This window comes from Topomyia yanbarensis, chromosome 3 (assembly GCF_030247195.1).
Source record: "Topomyia yanbarensis strain Yona2022 chromosome 3, ASM3024719v1, whole genome shotgun sequence".
In the NCBI taxonomy this organism is placed as follows: domain Eukaryota; kingdom Metazoa; phylum Arthropoda; class Insecta; order Diptera; family Culicidae; genus Topomyia; species Topomyia yanbarensis.
The window spans coordinates 99493651-99511377 of NC_080672.1; the positions used below are offsets into that span (position 1 = coordinate 99493651).

General features: G+C 42.1%; 4 protein-coding genes across 5 annotated transcripts; 3 read left to right on the forward strand and 1 right to left on the reverse strand.

The window, feature by feature from the left end:
* Positions 1–4911: 4911 nt before the first annotated feature.
* On the reverse strand, positions 4912–8021 carry LOC131694022 (probable tyrosyl-DNA phosphodiesterase). 2 transcript variants are annotated; one of them, XM_058982362.1, is made up of 5 exons: positions 7674–8021; positions 6955–7035; positions 5811–6894; positions 5176–5761; positions 4912–5120 (listed from the first exon to the last, which is right to left on the reverse strand). In XM_058982362.1, exons 1-5 carry the CDS (start codon positions 7705–7707, stop codon positions 4986–4988), a joined length of 1920 nt encoding a protein of 639 aa, XP_058838345.1. In that variant the 5' UTR covers positions 7708–8021; the 3' UTR covers positions 4912–4985. The 2 variants fall into 2 exon arrangements, with proteins under 2 accessions (XP_058838345.1, XP_058838346.1); XM_058982363.1 differs by having other exon boundaries at positions 5811–6891; positions 7674–7728.
* A 1269-nt stretch (positions 8022–9290) lies between these two features.
* LOC131687096 (uncharacterized) lies at positions 9291–10036 on the forward strand. Its single transcript, XM_058971134.1, has 3 exons — positions 9291–9411; positions 9472–9602; positions 9665–10036. The coding sequence occupies exons 1-3, from the start codon at positions 9333–9335 to the stop codon at positions 10034–10036; spliced, it is 582 nt and encodes a 193-aa protein (XP_058827117.1). The 5' UTR covers positions 9291–9332.
* A 1282-nt stretch (positions 10037–11318) lies between these two features.
* On the forward strand, positions 11319–11873 carry LOC131687097 (uncharacterized). The gene is made up of 3 exons (XM_058971136.1): positions 11319–11440; positions 11501–11631; positions 11694–11873. The coding sequence occupies exons 1-3, from the start codon at positions 11362–11364 to the stop codon at positions 11871–11873; spliced, it is 390 nt and encodes a 129-aa protein (XP_058827119.1). The 5' UTR covers positions 11319–11361.
* A 1218-nt stretch (positions 11874–13091) lies between these two features.
* On the forward strand, positions 13092–15088 carry LOC131687098 (uncharacterized). The gene is made up of 3 exons (XM_058971137.1): positions 13092–13296; positions 13368–14876; positions 15080–15088. The coding sequence occupies exons 2-3, from the start codon at positions 13839–13841 to the stop codon at positions 15086–15088; spliced, it is 1047 nt and encodes a 348-aa protein (XP_058827120.1). The 5' UTR covers positions 13092–13296; positions 13368–13838.
* Positions 15089–17727: the final 2639 nt, after the last annotated feature.

Below are 17727 nucleotides of genomic sequence, written 5' to 3' on the forward strand. Positions count from 1 at the left end.
CCGTCATACATGAGGTTCCATAACACCGGGCCTAGGATCGAGCCCTGCGGGACTCCGGCGGTAATCGGAACCCTTTTCTGACCGGCATCGGTCTCGTATAGCAGTACGCGGTTTTGGAAGTAACTTTCCAGGATCCGGTACAGACCCACCGGTAGGCTAAGCCGGTGTAACGAGAGCGCGATGGCATCCCAGCTTGCGCTGTTGAATGCATTCTTCACGTCAAGTGTCACTAACGCACAGTATCGAATACCTCGCCTTTTTCGTTGGATCGCTATCTCGGCAGTATTTATCACTGAGTTGAGAGCGTCCACTGTGGACTTACCCTTCCGAAAGCCAAACTGGTTGCTTGACAGACCGTCCGTACCTTCCGCGTACGGGGTGAGCCTGTTGAGGATGATCCTCTCAAGCAGTTTGCCAGTCGTGTCTATCAGACAGATTGGTCTGTACGCCGATGGGTCGCCTGGCGGCTTCCCGGGCTTCGGCAACAGCACCAGTTTCTGCCTTTTCCATCTATCGGGGAAACGGCACTCGTCAAGGCATCTCTGCATAGCTAGCCTGAACATGTTCGGGTTCGCTATGATCGCTGCCTTGAGAGCGTTGTTCGGAACTCCATCCGGCCCTGGAGCTTTGTTCATTGCTAGGGATTTAGCCACTGCGAGTAGTTCTTCGTTCGTCACTGGAGCCACCATTTCGACCGTGCCCGCACTGTCTCGTAGTGCAGGTGGCCAGGGGCTTGTGGCTCGAGACGGGAAGAGTACTTCGATAATCGTTGCCAACCGGTCCGGAGACCGTTCTGGGGGTGAGGAGCCCCCTTTGGTCTTGGCCATCACAATCCGGTAGGCGTCACCCCACGGATTCGCGTTGGCACTCTCACACAGGTTGTCGAAACACGCTCTCTTGCTGCTTTTTATAGCCTTGTTAAGGGCTAATTTCGCAGCTCGAAACACTTCACGGCGGTTCTCTCTTGCATCCTCGGTGCGAGCTCTTTGCATCCTACGTCTAGCTCTGAGGCAGGCTGACCGTAGAGCTGCAATCTCGGCACTCCACCAGTATACCGGGCATCTGCCGTTTCTTGGCAGTGTTTTTCTCGGCATAGTGGCGTCGCACGCGCGTGATAGAACAGCTACCAGCGCATCCCCGCTTAGACTGTCGGTGTCGGCCTCCAGTCCCAGGGCCGCGGTGAAAGCTTCGCTGTCGAAGTGATTGGACTTCCACCCGCTTACCTGACAGGGATCTCCCGCCCTCGGATGCTGCACACCATAGTTGATCTTAAAGCGGATTGCTAAATGATCACTATGGGTGTAGCCTTCGTCTACCCTCCATTCCATGCCTGGAGCCAGCCTCGGGCTGGCAAAGGTCAAATCAATCCACGCCTCCACTCCGATTCTACGGAATGTACTAGCGGAGCCATCATTAGCTAGCACAGTATCGAGTTTCGCAAACGCTTCCATTAGCGCTTGACCCCTGCTATTTGTACAGCGGCTGCCCCACTCCACTGCCCAAGCGTTGAAGTCTCCCGCTATTACTACCGGTTTCCGGCCCACGAGGTCCGACGAGAGCCTGTCGATCATCTGGTAGAACTGTTCTATTGGCCACCTTGGTGGGGCGTAGCAGCTGCAATAGAACACACCATTGATCTTGGCAATCGCCACACCCTCGGCGGAGGGGTGTATTACCTCTTGAACCGGGAACCTTCCCGTTGTACAGATCGCCACCATTCCAGACCCGTCCGACACCCAATTACCGTTGCCGGCAGGGATGCTGTACGGGTCTGATAAGAGGGCGACATCTGTCCTCGACTCCGAGACCGACTGCCACAGCAGCTGTTGGGCTGCTGCACAATGGTTAAGATTTAGCTGTGTGACTCTCACGGCTTCTTCTTATTTAACTCGCCGAAGGGACACGAAGGTCCGCCCATAGCATGTTTATGGGCTTGCTTCTTGCTGGTGCAGATAAGGCACTTATATGCCTTAGTGCACCCCCGCTCTTTATGCCCCTCCTCGCCGCATCGACGACATAGCTTGCTCCTGTCTAGGCCTTTACATTCGTAAGCTTTATGGCCGGATTCTAGGCACCGATAGCACCTGTCCACTGAAGGCGGCTGGGGTATACTAATAGGGCATACCGACCAGCCGATCTTCAGCTTCCCTTTCTCGGTTACCTTTTTGGCATCCGCATTCAGTAGCCTGAGGTAGGCTACTTGGGTGCCAGAGGGTCCGTCCCTCAATCGCACAGAGGCCCGCTCGATTGTGACGCCGCATTGCTCCTTGACGGCTGCGACGACGTCTTCTGCGGTCGTGAACTCGTCCAAGTGCTTGCACTGGAGAGTTGATTCCGCACCTAGCGACCTGATTTGGGCGCCCTCGCCAAGGACCTCTTGAGCCAAGGCCTTATATATTGCACTTGATTGTGCGCCTCGCTTCAGCACCAGGAGCATCTCTCCCGTGTTGGTGCGTCTTACGCTACGCACATCCTGCCCAAGGGCCGAGAGGCTTTCGGCCGCCTTCATCGATTTAAGGACATCGGCGTATTTGTCCTTGTCGGTTTTTAACCACAAGGCTTCGCCTCTGTCCTTGGCCTTCCTCGCAGGCCGCGGTACCTCCGGTTTCGGTGCCGGCTTCTTCTTGGTAACCAGCGTCCAGGGGTTTGAGCCCCCCTGCCCCGGTCGTGTCGGGTTGCTGGTACCATCGCTCTCCACAGCGAGGTCACTCTCGCCCTCGCTTACCTCACCCAGGCGGCGTTTGACCTTGACGGTTGCACGCCGAGTGGTGTCGGTTTTGGCACCCTCTCCTGGCGACTTCCTAGGGCGCTTCGCATTCGATGCCGTCTTGCGATTGCCCTTTCCCTTTCCCTTCGAGGGGAACTCGGTCGCCGCTCCGATCGACGTGGCTGCTCCATAGAAGGTAAAGGCCACTGTCTGTGAACCTCTATTAACCTTCTCTCTTTCCTCCCTATTGGAGGCCACTGTCTGGGTTTCTCTGTCGGGCCTCTCCCGACATTCCACCCTCTCAACATATGCCTGCTGTTCCTGTCTTGCGACACGAACAGCTTTCCGGAGCTCCAGAAGGCTCAACTTCAACTCCTTGGCTATGTTCTGCTTTGCGCTAGCGAAGTCGATTATAGCATCGAGTTGCTTCGCTACTTTGCGCATCGCAGCTATTGGCCCCTCCGATGCATTGGTAGGGGTATTGCCTACCGCTGCTGGGGGGTCACTGGTGCTTTCGAGTACAGCACTCATCGTTCCACTACTCTCCCCACGGGGGGGAGACCTCGCCAAACCACCTCTTGCGAAGGGGTTTGGCACCTCCGTCTGTTTATTTTTATTATTTTTATTTTGCTCCATGAAAATTCCCACGAGTAGCGCGAGAAATATATGTCCGCCACGCCAGAGCTCCGCATTAGCGTGGTAAGGGACGCTTACTGTGGGGGTTGCCCAGGTACCCCACAGGCTCCGTTAACGATCGAGCATCTTTTTCACCCCCTCGATCACTCATCCCTCGGCACGGGTCGCTTCACGCCTTGGAATTGGGGTTATGCCCTACCTTGCTTTACGTGGTGATCTCGGCCCGGATCATCACAACCATCCTCCTTTACCAGGGCTTTGGACCTGTAGCTCTGGATCTCAATAGTTCCATGTACGTATGTTATTACAGACATGCTACTATTGGGATCCGTCATTCGCTAGCGGAGTTGCTCCGACGTCTTGGCGCTTTGAACTGTACCATACTGTACCAGCCCGTAACTAGATGTCAACCCGTTATCTCGCCAACGACGTATTCTGGGGTAGAACGCAGTTGATGTGGGTTGTCTCGAGTCCCCCCGCCACAGTCTAGCAACCGATCGACAGCTGTTCTGTTCGTGGAAGTGATGAAAGGACCTTTCAGTTCGCTCAAAACGACAACATTGCGACGCTCTCTGCTGTTGCTACAGTCTACGCCCCCCAGCTGAACCTGATCCGTCCTGCAACACCAAAAAGGTTTACTACCAGAACGTCAGCGGTCTAAATTCATCAACAGACAGCTATTTGCTCCACGGGTTACCGTGACATCGAAGCTCAAAACGTTCTCAAAGTAGAAAAACTCGTTGTTCATCTACTTCTTCGCTGGTTTCATTCCTACCTCTATGGAAGGCAACATCAAATCAGCACTAAGGTGCAATGTCTACACCATTCCCCGCTACATCCACCATCCCGCAAGGAAGCCATCTCGGCCCACTGATATTCCTACTCTATTTTAATGCCGTCAGTATCAAATTACAGAACACTGCCTTTCTTTCGCCGACGACATAAAGAATTTTCGACTGATACGAGCTACTATCGATGCCAAATTTCTTCAGATTCAACTTAGCAGCGTTAGTACGTGGTATGATATAAACAGAATGGTTTTAAACCCAGCAAATGGTCAATTGTCCGTACTACAAGAACGGGGTTGACAGAATCGAGGCTGTCAAACACCGGTTCATACGCTTTATACTTCGATATCTGTCAATTCTGTGCACTTCTTACCTTTGTCAGTCATATACCTCGACACTCTCAGCATCCAGAGGCATTGATTGTTATTCAGCCCTATTTGTCTTAAACTTACTGTTTGCTCTACAATTCTCGAACGTCTGGATCTTCTGGAGCTCGCATATTTGAGCTCGACGTAATCTCTCTCTCTCTCTCTCTCCTGCGATCACCCTTGAGGAGAACCAATGATCGCCAGAGCGCTATTACCGAACTTCTGTGTATTTTCAAGTGTTACTGCACTTTCGACTTCCACTTGAGAAATACGATAAAGCTAAGTTTTTATCTACCTAATATGTCCCTAAAAATCCGTAGTCTAAGTAACCACCATTTGGGGCAAAAGGTCCTGTTGGTGTATTCTGGACTTGTCAGTGCTGTCAACAAACTTGAAAATCAAAAAATCATACTACAAAACAAAAACGTTTTTTATTTGAAAAAATATTTGAGATGATTTTTTTTTTAATTTGAATATCCATCACAATTATTGTCTCAAATAATCCATGAAAAATGGAGTGTCCTCCGAAGCGTAAGGAATGATGGGGACGTCATACGGCATCGGGAACCGAGCATGCTGCTGTTCGGATTTAGATTCCATCGGAAAAAAGTTTTCGCCAATCTAAAAATGCAGATCCATTATTTTCGTTCGTTTAAAAAATCTATACACAAATTACCATAAATTTGGGCAGAAACAACACTCCCGCCTCGTAGCTGTTGATTCTCAAGGGAGCCTCAAATTTGGCAGATTTGTTGTACACACCCCATGCAGCTTTGGAAAGATTTGCAGACGTTAGTAAAAACCAATAGAGCCCACGATGTGACCACCGACAGTACGTTTTGATGTGAGGCACCGCCTTTGTTCGGTGTCTAGACTCACTCCTCCACTGATGCAGATGTTCCTTGAGCCACAGTTGCTTATCATTGGTGGCCTTCATGTAAGGTAGGCACCCTCCTCCTAGCAGATTATCATGACTGTTCCTCACATTGCTGAAGCTAGGGAATATCATCTTAAACGCTGGTACTCTTCGTAAGCCAATAGGGACCGAATCTCGTCTGAAACTTGCCATAAGTTCTGACAGAACCCAGGATTGAGGATTTGGCCCTAAACTTCCGATACTGGAGCTTTGCGCCACAACTGGACAAGTATCATCAACCGGTGCTGAATGTTGCCCTAACAGATACCCCAAGCGGGGATGTCCCCAAAGTGGTCCTTTTGGAGTATTTAAATGACCACCAGGAACCGAGGCCACTAACAACACGCTGAAATGAATATTAGCAATAAACCTAAACATGGTCAAATTGTACATACTTAACAGCTGTGAAGTCAATTTTCTGAATTCTTGCCACCCACGGCTGCAGTGGAGCTATTTTGTAGGAATTCAAATAGGAAATTAAACTTCCCCTAAAACCAGTGCGACTTTCCCCAAATCCGGTATCTGCGTCCTCAGACACCGGTGGCAGCCTAGGACTCACCCACAGTCCCTGAGTTCGGTTGTGCCAATCATCTTCATATAAATTGGCCGTTGAAACGACAATCCGCATTGAACCGTCCATGTACAAGTACAACCCCATCTTGGTGTGGTGTACTCCGAAAGGGGTTGCAATGTGAACTTTCACTGCTGTTACATTCGGTTTCTTGGACGACACCATTTTTAGTTCAGGAGTTTCATCTCCATACAAAATCAACAGCGGACGATCTTCATAACCAGCAAAGAAATAGTGCCCCAGAAGCCACCCAATATCAACCATAAAGTTCATTTGAACCGATGATTCTAATTCTCCCAGACTACTGTCTAGCAACTCTTGAAATGTTATCGACAACGGTTCTTCATGGGTGACTTTAGCATCGGTGATTGTCGTAAGGAAGAAATTATACGGAGCAGCAGCTTCCAATTTTTTTGCCATTTGTCCACGGGGTGCGACCACCGGATAGTAATCATTGATATTTCGAGGTATTATCTTTTTTAGTGAAACTCCTCCCTGTTGTGGAGGATCCCTCGATCCCGACTGAACTGGTGCACAGTTTAATGGCTTAGTTTCGGACTTTTTCTTCTCTTCAAACTGTTTAGTCATTTTTGCTCGTCTCTCAGCAAATAGATCGGCGACGGCATCACCTTTAGAAGCATTTTTCGTTGAGCAGACTGATGATGAACTAGTTGATATATGCGGATTAGCCTTGGGAGTAGATTTCGGACTACTAGAGGATGGAGTCCGCGTTTCGGTGTCTCCAATATTTTTTGATGTTTTAGCTAATGGCCGGTTGTTATTCAACAGCTCGGGATATATTTGCGCTAGAATTTTTAATTGCTCTTCGACCACCTCTCGACTCGTGGACAATTCATCGGGAATCTGATAATTATCCTTCATCGGAGAATCGCATAATATAGATTCTACTGAAATATTAGATCGTACCCAATAAAATATAGTCAAACAAGGAGTATAAAAAGACTTACAGTGAGGATGAGAGAACTCTTTGAAATGATTTGGGTTTTTACGGTAGCAATCCGTTCCGTACTGGCAGATTTTATCTGGAACTAACATGACAATATTGATTAGTCATACATGGAATATTTGATTTAAAGGGTAAGACACAGAGAACAGATGTCCATCTTCAGCATTCAACTTGTGTAAAATCTCTAACGGTTTCGAAGGTAGTTGGGATATCCAAACCAGGTGCGCTACTGTCGTTATGTTTTTTTGTGGCTCAGTTCGACAGAATTGACAGCGGTTATTCCTCTACCCAGTTAAACTAGTCCGGAACCGGTTCGGACTTCCAGCATGAATTCCAGCTCAAATGCATCAACCAATAGAGTCGGTATCGGTTGTTTTCTTTGAGCAAGATTCCATACTGAATCCATTAAGGATTTCGAATCAGTTCCGGAATGGATTTGACAGATTGTTGGGATAGGTTGGTGTGGCGGTGCTAGTGTCTATCGTATATGAATTCAAATGCTTAAACACGTTTTGTAAATATTTTTGTTCGATCATGGATGTCTGTTCTCTGTGGGTAAGATGTGCAAAATGGGTATGCCGTTTAATCAGGTACGATTTTACAGAAGGATTGTTTTGATTTTTCTATGTACAATTATTGTACCAAATTGAAAAATTTCTACCGCATTTACACATGGAAAATGAAAATGTAATCAATCATACTGTTTATTTTAAAACTTACTTTTGTCGAACGTTTTTCTTTTGCTACTACTCATATTTTTCAAAATCTGATGTAAATTACAGTAAGATGAAGCACACTCACGAAGCCAGATAATTTGATTGTTATTGCGAATTTATAAATCAACGTAAAGAAATATTTATAAACAATTTTATATTATTTCTCGACAAACATATGATTACGGCCTAAAATCCAACTGTCAAAATTCACTTTGAGTGGAAATTCCGGACAAACCGTTGCTCGCCAATCCCAAATCTTGGTAGTAAATAAAAGAGAAAAGTTTTCTCTTTCATTAACTGCTGTGAATTATGTTTGGCCATTAACCGTTTGTCCGTAATTTCCTTTCAAAGAGAATTTTGACAGTTGGCTTTTAGGCCGTAATCATATGTTTGTCGAGATTTATACTACAGACACTTTATACCAATGCCGTATATATAGGTGTGACAGAACACACGGTTTGCTAGGTTGGCAACCAAAAATATGTAAACAATCCAGAAGCACAACGGGTCAACGTCATATCGTTCACGCGATTCAATAGCGGCCCTTACACGTTCAATATTTTTGTCAATACTGGAGAGTATTGACAGAAGTATTGTACGTGTAATGGAAAAAAGTTGTATTGACGATGTGGATTTCAAACGGGACTGAAATATTGTAACAATATCGTCAATACTGGTATTGACAAAAATATTGAACGTGTAAGGGCCGTTAATGGAAGCGGAACGAACGGTATTGAATACTTTACGGTGACGTCACAAATGAACTAAGTGTTCCATTTTTGACAGATCGCTTGTACTGTTTACATAGTCTTAAAAATTTTTTACGATTTGCTTCGAGCAAATCTAGTCGTCCACAAATTTTTCTAATGCTGATTTCGTTTTTAAATCAGAGTTGCTCTAGGTTCGCTCGGAGCTGTCACTTTTATATGGAAACTATAAACATTAGAGCGAACCTAGGGCGACTCGATTCTAAAACCGAAAACAGCATAAGTCCATGTAAACAGTACAAGCGAACTGTCAAGGCAAGTGAAGTTAACTGTGTCTGTAAAGAACCTAATGACGAAAGCAAATCGATTTATTCTGTGGTCACTCGCACCACTCATGTAAGATTCATCTTACGAATACCAAAGTGCCATCTTTGCCATACCTGTATATGCTACATTGACTTTATACACAGGCTGTGTGACACAGCCTAGCGAAGTGTCAAAAATTCCAGCCAAACCACGGCTTACATATACTATACTACTTACATATACTAGCTCGTTCAAGTATAAACATTTGACGAGAGCGCGTCATAGAAATCGTCGGCGAAAACAATTACATGAAATTCATATATTGTTTGCTGCTAACGAATGATCGGCACCTGGTAAATCACAAGGAAGCTAAGCGGATGTCCAAAACATTTGCTATGATCAGAAAATTACGGTGGGATATGTTCACTGAACAAACTAGAAACGTATTTTTTACCGGAAAATTCAGGTGATATTAAAAAAATAGGAATCCTTTCAATTTTATGTGATGCACGTAAAATTTAACAACTTGGTAATAAAACTTATTAGATTTTTGAGTGAAGGTTATGTGTCATGTTGATAAAAGTTAGGTGAAATTCACATATCTTTTACTGGAGCTCACAGTGAGAAAATTACTGTTTTATAAACTCAAGATGGCGTCAACTGGATATACGCGTTCATTATTGTTGGATGATTTAGGCTTCCCTGAAAGTCTACTAGATGTTTTCGAGCGTAAGATTCATTGATATTCAAATAAATAAACCCTTCTCTATAAAATGTTTCAATTTTCAGAGTGCGGGATCGGATTATTCGAAGTAATAACCTTCTCGATTGAAGAGTTACAGTGTCATTTGCAGCAAACGGATGCTGATTGGAAAATTGAGGTTATTTTTGAAGCTATAAGTTCCTGGCGAAAAAGAAATGTAGTTCAATTGATATTTTATGGTAAACACTTATTTTCATATTTGTATCTATTAATTTATAGAAATCAGCGATCCTCAGTGCATTAACCAGCAACGGACTTCCCGGAAATGGAGGAGCAAACGAACCCTGTGAGTCAAGTGGAAGCGTGCTGAATACACATGCACTTGAAAGAGAGCAGCGAGGCTTATTACTTACACCCGTCAATGAATCGACCGATTCGGGAATTGTGTCTACAAAAGCAGTAGGCTGTGTACCCCTTGAAATAAGAAGTCAGATTGACTCTGATTCATTATGTACCGGAAATGAGTCCTCAAAAATACTGGACGAACTTGAGCTGCTAGATGTAAGCCAGAGCACGCCATCGGTGTCGTCGAATGGCGAGGCGGAACTAGCGACTGTGAATTATGTTTGGCCATTAACCGTTTGTCCGTAATTTCCTTTCAAAGAGAATTTTGACAGTTGGCTTTTAGGCCGTAATCATATGTTTGTCGAGATTTATACTACAGACACTTTATACCAATGCCGTATATATAGGTGTGACAGAACACACGGTTTGCTAGGTTGGCAACCAAAAATATGTAAACAATCCAGAAGCACAACGGGTCAACGTCATATCGTTCACGCGATTCAATAGCGGCCCTTACACGTTCAATATTTTTGTCAATACTGGAGAGTATTGACAGAAGTATTGTACGTGTAATGGAAAAAAGTTGTATTGACGATGTGGATTTCAAACGGGACTGAAATATTGTAACAATATCGTCAATACTGGTATTGACAAAAATATTGAACGTGTAAGGGCCGTTAATGGAAGCGGAACGAACGGTATTGAATACTTTACGGTGACGTCACAAATGAACTAAGTGTTCCATTTTTGACAGATCGCTTGTACTGTTTACATAGTCTTAAAAATTTTTTACGATTTGCTTCGAGCAAATCTAGTCGTCCACAAATTTTTCTAATGCTGATTTCGTTTTTAAATCAGAGTTGCTCTAGGTTCGCTCGGAGCTGTCACTTTTATATGGAAACTATAAACATTAGAGCGAACCTAGGGCGACTCGATTCTAAAACCGAAAACAGCATAAGTCCATGTAAACAGTACAAGCGAACTGTCAAGGCAAGTGAAGTTAACTGTGTCTGTAAAGAACCTAATGACGAAAGCAAATCGATTTATTCTGTGGTCACTCGCACCACTCATGTAAGATTCATCTTACGAATACCAAAGTGCCATCTTTGCCATACCTGTATATGCTACATTGACTTTATACACAGGCTGTGTGACACAGCCTAGCGAAGTGTCAAAAATTCCAGCCAAACCACGGCTTACATATACTATACTACTTACATATACTAGCTCGTTCAAGTATAAACATTTGACGAGAGCGCGTCATAGAAATCGTCGGCGAAAACAATTACATGAAATTCATATATTGTTTGCTGCTAACGAATGATCGGCACCTGGTAAATCACAAGGAAGCTAAGCGGATGTCCAAAACATTTGCTATGATCAGAAAATTACGGTGGGATATGTTCACTGAACAAACTAGAAACGTATTTTTTACCGGAAAATTCAGGTGATATTAAAAAAATAGGAATCCTTTCAATTTTATGTGATGCACGTAAAATTTAACAACTTGGTAATAAAACTTATTAGATTTTTGAGTGAAGGTTATGTGTCATGTTGATAAAAGTTAGGTGAAATTCACATATCTTTTACTGGAGCTCACAGTGAGAAAATTACTGTTTTATAAACTCAAGATGGCGTCAACTGGATATACGCGTTCATTATTGTTGGATGATTTAGGCTTCCCTGAAAGTCTACTAGATGTTTTCGAGCGTAAGATTCATTGATATTCAAATAAATAAACCCTTCTCTATAAAATGTTTCAATTTTCAGAGTGCGGGATCGGATTATTCGAAGTAATAACCTTCTCGATTGAAGAGTTACAGTGTCATTTGCAGCAAACGGATGCTGATTGGAAAATTGAGGTTATTTTTGAAGCTATAAGTTCCTGGCGAAAAAGAAATGTAGTTCAATTGATATTTTATGGTAAACACTTATTTTCATATTTGTATCTATTAATTTATAGAAATCAGCGATCCTCAGTGCATTAACCAGCAACGGACTTCCCGGAAATGGAGGAGCAAACGAACCCTGTGAGTCAAGTGGAAGCGTGCTGAATACACATGCACTTGAAAGAGAGCAGCGAGGCTTATTACACCCGTCAATGAATCGACCGATTCGGGAATTGTGTCTACAAAAGCAGTAGGCTGTGTACCCCTTGAAATAAGAAGTCAGATTGACTCTGATTCATTATGTACCGGAAATGAGTCCTCAAAAATACTGGACGAACTTGAGCTGCTAGATGTAAGCCAGAGCACGCCATCGGTGTCGTCGAATGGCGAGGCGGAACTAGCGACTGCTAGTGTTTCAGGTAGGATTATTTCAAATTTGCTAATACGGTGCAAAGTTCCATCATTTGAATTGCATTTAAAACGTCGAATAAAGCAATACACGCGGGTTTTAACGTTCAATATTTTTATCAATACTAGACAGTATTGACTAAAGTATTGTACGTGTAATGGAAAAAAAATGTATTGACGATGTGTATTTCAAATGGGATTGGCGTATTAAAGTAATATCGTCAACACTCGCATTGAAAAAATATTGAATGTGTAAGAGCCGCTTTAGTGCATTTGACATAATACCTTCACATAAAGCATTCTAGCTAACAGCAACTGCACTTGTATTTATCTTTTCCTATTCTTCTTGCAGCTAGTTTTAATGACGGGATCGGAACGAACGAAACCGAGCGTAGACAGGAAAAACAAAACAACGAGGAACACCCACCATATTCATCTGATACTGTGTTTTCTCCAAGCATTTTAGCAGCGCTCTTGAAAAATTCAGAGGAAGGGAAAGATATTTTGCGTAGATCAACACTTGGCGAACTGAGCGAGGCCAAACAACTGGCATTAGCTGGTATTATCGCAAAATATCATCTGGCGACTAAGGATCAACTTCGCGTGGATGATTTGGAGAGATATGCTTTGGCTATAACTACAATCTTTAAATCGGAACGCAAGGTATAATAACCCATACACATTTTATACTACGCATGGGACATAAAAAGAACATACTTTCTATTGTAGGAGAGTTATTACATTCCCCGAGGTGGAGACCGTCGTAATCACGGCGGTAAAATAATAAATAAAATTGGAAATTTAAAACAAAAGAAGAGAAAAAGCGACGCAAAGGAAGAAGAACATTTGAAAAAACTCAAATCAGGCGAGTCAACATGCGATGCACACTTCGACAGCAAACAATCGATTGAAGCATATGAATGGTTAGCTTTGAATGATACGCCGTGGTCTACAGTACTTGACAAATGGTCAATAAGTTTTGATTCGCGTAAAACGATACTAGGAGACAAAAAGCTCGTCAAAAAAGCCTTAAGATTGTATGGGCATTACAAAAATTCGAATGGTTTTCAGTTGGTAAGTCAACTACTACGAATACTACTAATAAAAATATTGATATTGATTTTCGACTACTCACATTGGGCGGAACTAGTGGATTGCAAGTATTAGTTGCTATTCGCCCTGCGTTAATTGCTTACATTTCAAACACGGCGTTGGATCCATCTGCTGAAGGTTTATTGAGATTATTGAAAAGCACTACTACAAGCGAAGGTACTCTTTTGAGTGTGATAGTGAATTTATGAGACAATTATTTATATATTTTCCGCTTTCTTCATTTTTAGATGTTAAACATTGTGCGCTGTTGCTAGGATTGCACACAGTACTACCTCCAATCGCAGCAGGATCCCGATACAAACCCACAATCTGTACGGCCCAAGACGATACCATTGTCTTTGCAGAATCTTTAGACGCAGCTATAGAAAAAGTTCGAACAATCTGTATGGGCTACGAGGAACGCAATCTACCAATTGTTCCAAAATTAATTACTATTGGAACAGAAGTATCTCGAATCGATGGCCCATTTTATATATGGTATAACGAAATACTCTATGAAGTGAACACAGCTGCAAGAGCAACGGACGTACTTCTAAAGCTGTCTGCAATATTCGGATTACCTTTTTCGAAGGTGTCTAAGTTGGTGTGGCACTTCATAAGCTCTTATGCATATTCGATCCGCCAGCGTGAGTCATATGCTGCAATAAATCGTCTGGAAAAGTATCTGTCTGCTCAGCACATATCATCAGTAACCAAAAATGATTAGTTGTATGCTATCTGACTGTAAGTTTATATTTTCTAATGTAAGCGATTATTTCGATCATCTTAAAAATTACCATGTAGTACCAGTAGATTATCGGTATAGATGTACTGTAATGAATTGCAATCAACTTTTTTCAAAGCTGTATCCTTTTAAAAAGCACATGAGCAGGCATTCAATAACAGGTTTAGCAACAGAAAGCTTTAGTCACCAGTCAAATGAATCGAATCATGAGAGCAGGGAATCAAACTACAGCCAAAATTCAAATAAAAAACAAAAAGTTGATTCAAATGAACAAAATACTCTTTCAAAATACCTATCTCCAACGTTTGAAGCGATTGATAAATCAACGGCGGATTTTACGTTAAGTATGCATATGAAGAACAATTTTACGCGCAAGGATGTATACGACATTCAACGTAGAGTCTCATTAATCTTCAAAGAAGTTGCTTGCCAAATGGAATTGTTGGATTTAAAGTTTGCAGATCCTGAAATTGAGTTTAATTTTAAATGTTATCTCTCCAAACTTAAACAAATGTTTTCTTTAATCAGTTCAGACCACAACTTTTTTAAGTATTTACGCACACATGGATTTAAATTGCCTGTAATCATTGCTATTGAAAATGATAACATTATTAATAAGCCAGCCGATGTAGTGAATGAGTTGGGCATCGAACCAAACTGTAGTTATCTAATGTTAATGCCAGTTGAATATCAAATTAAAACATTTTTTGAATGTGGAGCATTATTAGAGAAAACTATCAGTAACACGGTAGAACTTGAAAAGACATCGGACATTAAAAACTTTGTTGCTGCTAGTAGATGGAAACAAATCCGAGAAAAATATAAAAACGACATTATCATTCCAATCTGGATTTACAGTGATGAATTTGAGGTAAATGACCCCCAAAGCTCTCATAGTAATAGACATTCCATATGTGGCATATATTACAGTTTTCCAACGTTCCCTGAAGAATTTCAAGGGAAATTATGCAATATATTTGTAGCAGGAATGCTAAAAAAAGTTGACATCAAGGTAGTTGGATTCAATAAGCTACTATATGCCCTTATAGAGAAGTTTAAAGGTTTAGAAGAAGTTGGAATCACGTTTATGCTTAACAGACAAGCAGTATTAATTAGGTTCGTCTTATGTTTGGTACAAGGAGATAACTTAGGAGTGCATACAATGCTACTTTTATCAAGTGGTTTTAATGCTACCTTTTATTGCCGGTTCTGTAGACGACCTAAAGAATTGCTTAAGAAGGACGTGATAGAACATGCAGATTGTATGCGTCGAAGACAAGATTATGATGAAGATATTGATATTGGGCGACATTGTGATACTGGTATTGCAGGCAACTCTATATTCAATAATCTGCCATCCTTTCATGTAATCGAAAATCGTAGTGTAGATGCTATGCACGACATTTTCAGCAATGGAATTTGTAAATACGGTTTCACTGAGGCACTAGACTATTTCATTTATACTAAAAGATACTTCACAGTTAGTGAATTCAATACACGACGAAAGATATTTGCTAAGTTGTGCCTAGATAGCGAAATGAAACGCATGCCAGATATAACTGAATATTATAGTAGAGAAAAAAAGAAAACCGTTTCGTTACGAATGACTTCCAGTGAAATGCGCTGCTTTACTCATTATTTCACCTTTCTTATTGGTCAGTACATTCCTATTGAAGATCAAGTTTGGACATATTGTAAATCGTTGATTAAATTAGTTCATTTGTGCCTTCTCCGTTCATTTTCATCAGAAGAAATTGATCAATTACGTGAACAGACTAGTCAACATCATAATTTATATATTATCCTTTTCAAAAAAGACCTCAAACCTAAGCATCACTTTATTGTCCATTATCCGTCAATTATTCGCATCTCAGGGCCGATAGAAAAAATGATGTGTTTTCGTTACGAAGCAAAACACAGAGGATTCAAGCAATACGCACATGTAATGTCATCAAGAAAAAATCTTTGCTACACGTTAGGAGTGAAAGCCAGCTTGAAATTCTATTACGATGCGTCTAACAAAAGTTTCAGTGATAATTGTACTATTGGTAATTTTAAAACGGGCGACCTACGACTTAGACATTATTTCAGAAATTTGTTACAACCTCTGCGTTTGAACTCGGATTTCATAGTAATGTTTTCGAGCTCAATTGCATATAAAGGAACGCAGTATAGTGCTGGGAATTTTTTGACACGGTTAGAGAAACACAAAATACATCTCTTTGAAATTTTGGATTTCATCTCATTAGGTGGTTCAATTTTCGTTGTTAGTCAGTTTTGGGAAACAGGGGATTATAATGACCATTTTTTGGCATATGAGGTTAAGGCACGAAGCGCAATAGTTGATATAGTTGATATTGAGTTATTTGGAACACCTCCAATTACTTTGCACAAGATCGATCATCTTTATATGTTTAGGATTAAAAATAGTTTTAATATCGATTGTATTGAGTGATTGATGTAAATAAAAAAACGTTGCCTTAAAAAACCATTAAATTTTTATGAATTCTTGGAAAGAAAAATCTGTTTAAATTACATATAAAATTTACCACAAACAAATTTAAAGATTACTTGAACATCCAGTTATATTTACGTGAATATTCTTGTGATTTTTAAGAAATTTTAATTTGAAGATCATTGTATATTACGATGAAATCTACGTGAAAATCATATAGTGTTCATCTGACTCACTTGAAACTGCATTTCTTTGTCAAAACATAAGATTCACCTGAAAAGTATAGTAGAAAATATCTACGTATGATTTCAGGTGAATTTTATGTGCGATTTTTTTGCAGTGTTTTCTATGGCATGCATCCGAATTCCCGATTTAATCTAATAATCACATAAGGTTTGTTCCAGTACACGGAAGTCACTCCGGAGTAAACAGGAGCAAAAAATCTTTGCTCCTTTGTACTCCGGTTTGCTACCAGAAGAAAAAAGAGAGGAAGAGAGTACAGGAACGGTTTTCTCCGGAGTACTTCCAGTTTCTACTGGTACTGGAACAGACCTGTATATGCACTGATTATGGGCCCATATTATTGGCTCGAATCAAAACTCGTCGAAATGTCAATTGACGATAGGTTCATCCAGAGTGTTCATTTGTGTTTACATTTTGCTAGCGTTGCCAATTTTATTTTGTGTCCAGCACCTAATGTGGCTACGCCACATCGCTTTTGCGCGTGCTGTCCGACTTCGCTACCGCTCAGTCGGACTTAAACTAGGGATAGCCCCTATGTTTGAGTAAGCCGGGCAAACGAGTGGATCACAGGTTCGCCTGCTTCCGACGGCGGGTCGGTGGCCACCTCGCCCGGCCTCGGTTATGCGGCTAAGCCGCATCGAAATGGTACCCCTTAAACATTCTAACTTGAATCGGTTGTGTCACCGGAGCCGGAATACGAATTAGAACCAGCCAGCATTCCGGCTGAGTTAAACTGGGAAGTTTAGTAAAATTTAATCTGGAAATAAATTTTTTTTGGCAACGCTCCAGCACCCCGTTGATTTCACCACCTGGGCGCCAGGTTGACGATATGAAATGAACTTTGTTTACTTTCGACAAGTTTTGATTCGAGCCAACAACATCCAGCCCTGATTATCCACTGTGTCTAGTGTAATTATGGCGTAATTTACGTCAAAAATCCATTGCACACTATTTTTTCCACCGTAAGAGCTCGAATATTGTCAATTAACAACTTTCGAGAAATCCGTTTGTTTATCTCAACGATTTCTCTGACGTCACCGAAAACTGTCAATTCGCGGAATAGCAAGCCTCCTTTCTGTGAGCCGTGAGCCAAACGGACTGTCAAAAAGTGCTTGGCGGGCCCATACACGCAGAAAAAAGATTTGTAGGTTCAATAAAATTATGC

Bases quoted from the DNA above. Each gene is read 5' to 3' on its own strand.
- LOC131694022 (XM_058982362.1), bottom strand. From the start codon at position 7,707: ATGAGTAGTAGCAAAAGAAAAACGTTCGACAAAA. The intron at 6,895-6,954 runs GTAAGTCTTTTT...CTAATATTTCAG, and splicing joins AGAGTTCTCTCATCCTCACT to TAGAATCTATATTATGCGAT. The intron at 5,762-5,810 runs GTATGTACAATT...TATTCATTTCAG, and splicing joins ATTGACTTCACAGCTGTTAA to CGTGTTGTTAGTGGCCTCGG.
- LOC131687096 (XM_058971134.1), top strand. From the start codon at position 9,333: ATGGCGTCAACTGGATATACGCGTTCATTATTGTTGGATGATTTAGGC. The intron at 9,412-9,471 runs GTAAGATTCATT...TTCAATTTTCAG, and splicing joins TCTACTAGATGTTTTCGAGC to AGTGCGGGATCGGATTATTC. The intron at 9,603-9,664 runs GTAGTTCAATTG...ATTAATTTATAG, and splicing joins GTTCCTGGCGAAAAAGAAAT to AAATCAGCGATCCTCAGTGC.
- LOC131687097 (XM_058971136.1), top strand. From the start codon at position 11,362: ATGGCGTCAACTGGATATACGCGTTCATTATTGTTGGATGATTTAGGC. The intron at 11,441-11,500 runs GTAAGATTCATT...TTCAATTTTCAG, and splicing joins TCTACTAGATGTTTTCGAGC to AGTGCGGGATCGGATTATTC. The intron at 11,632-11,693 runs GTAGTTCAATTG...ATTAATTTATAG, and splicing joins GTTCCTGGCGAAAAAGAAAT to AAATCAGCGATCCTCAGTGC.
- LOC131687098 (XM_058971137.1), top strand. From the start codon at position 13,839: ATGATTAGTTGTATGCTATCTGACTGTAAGTTTATATTTTCTAATGTA.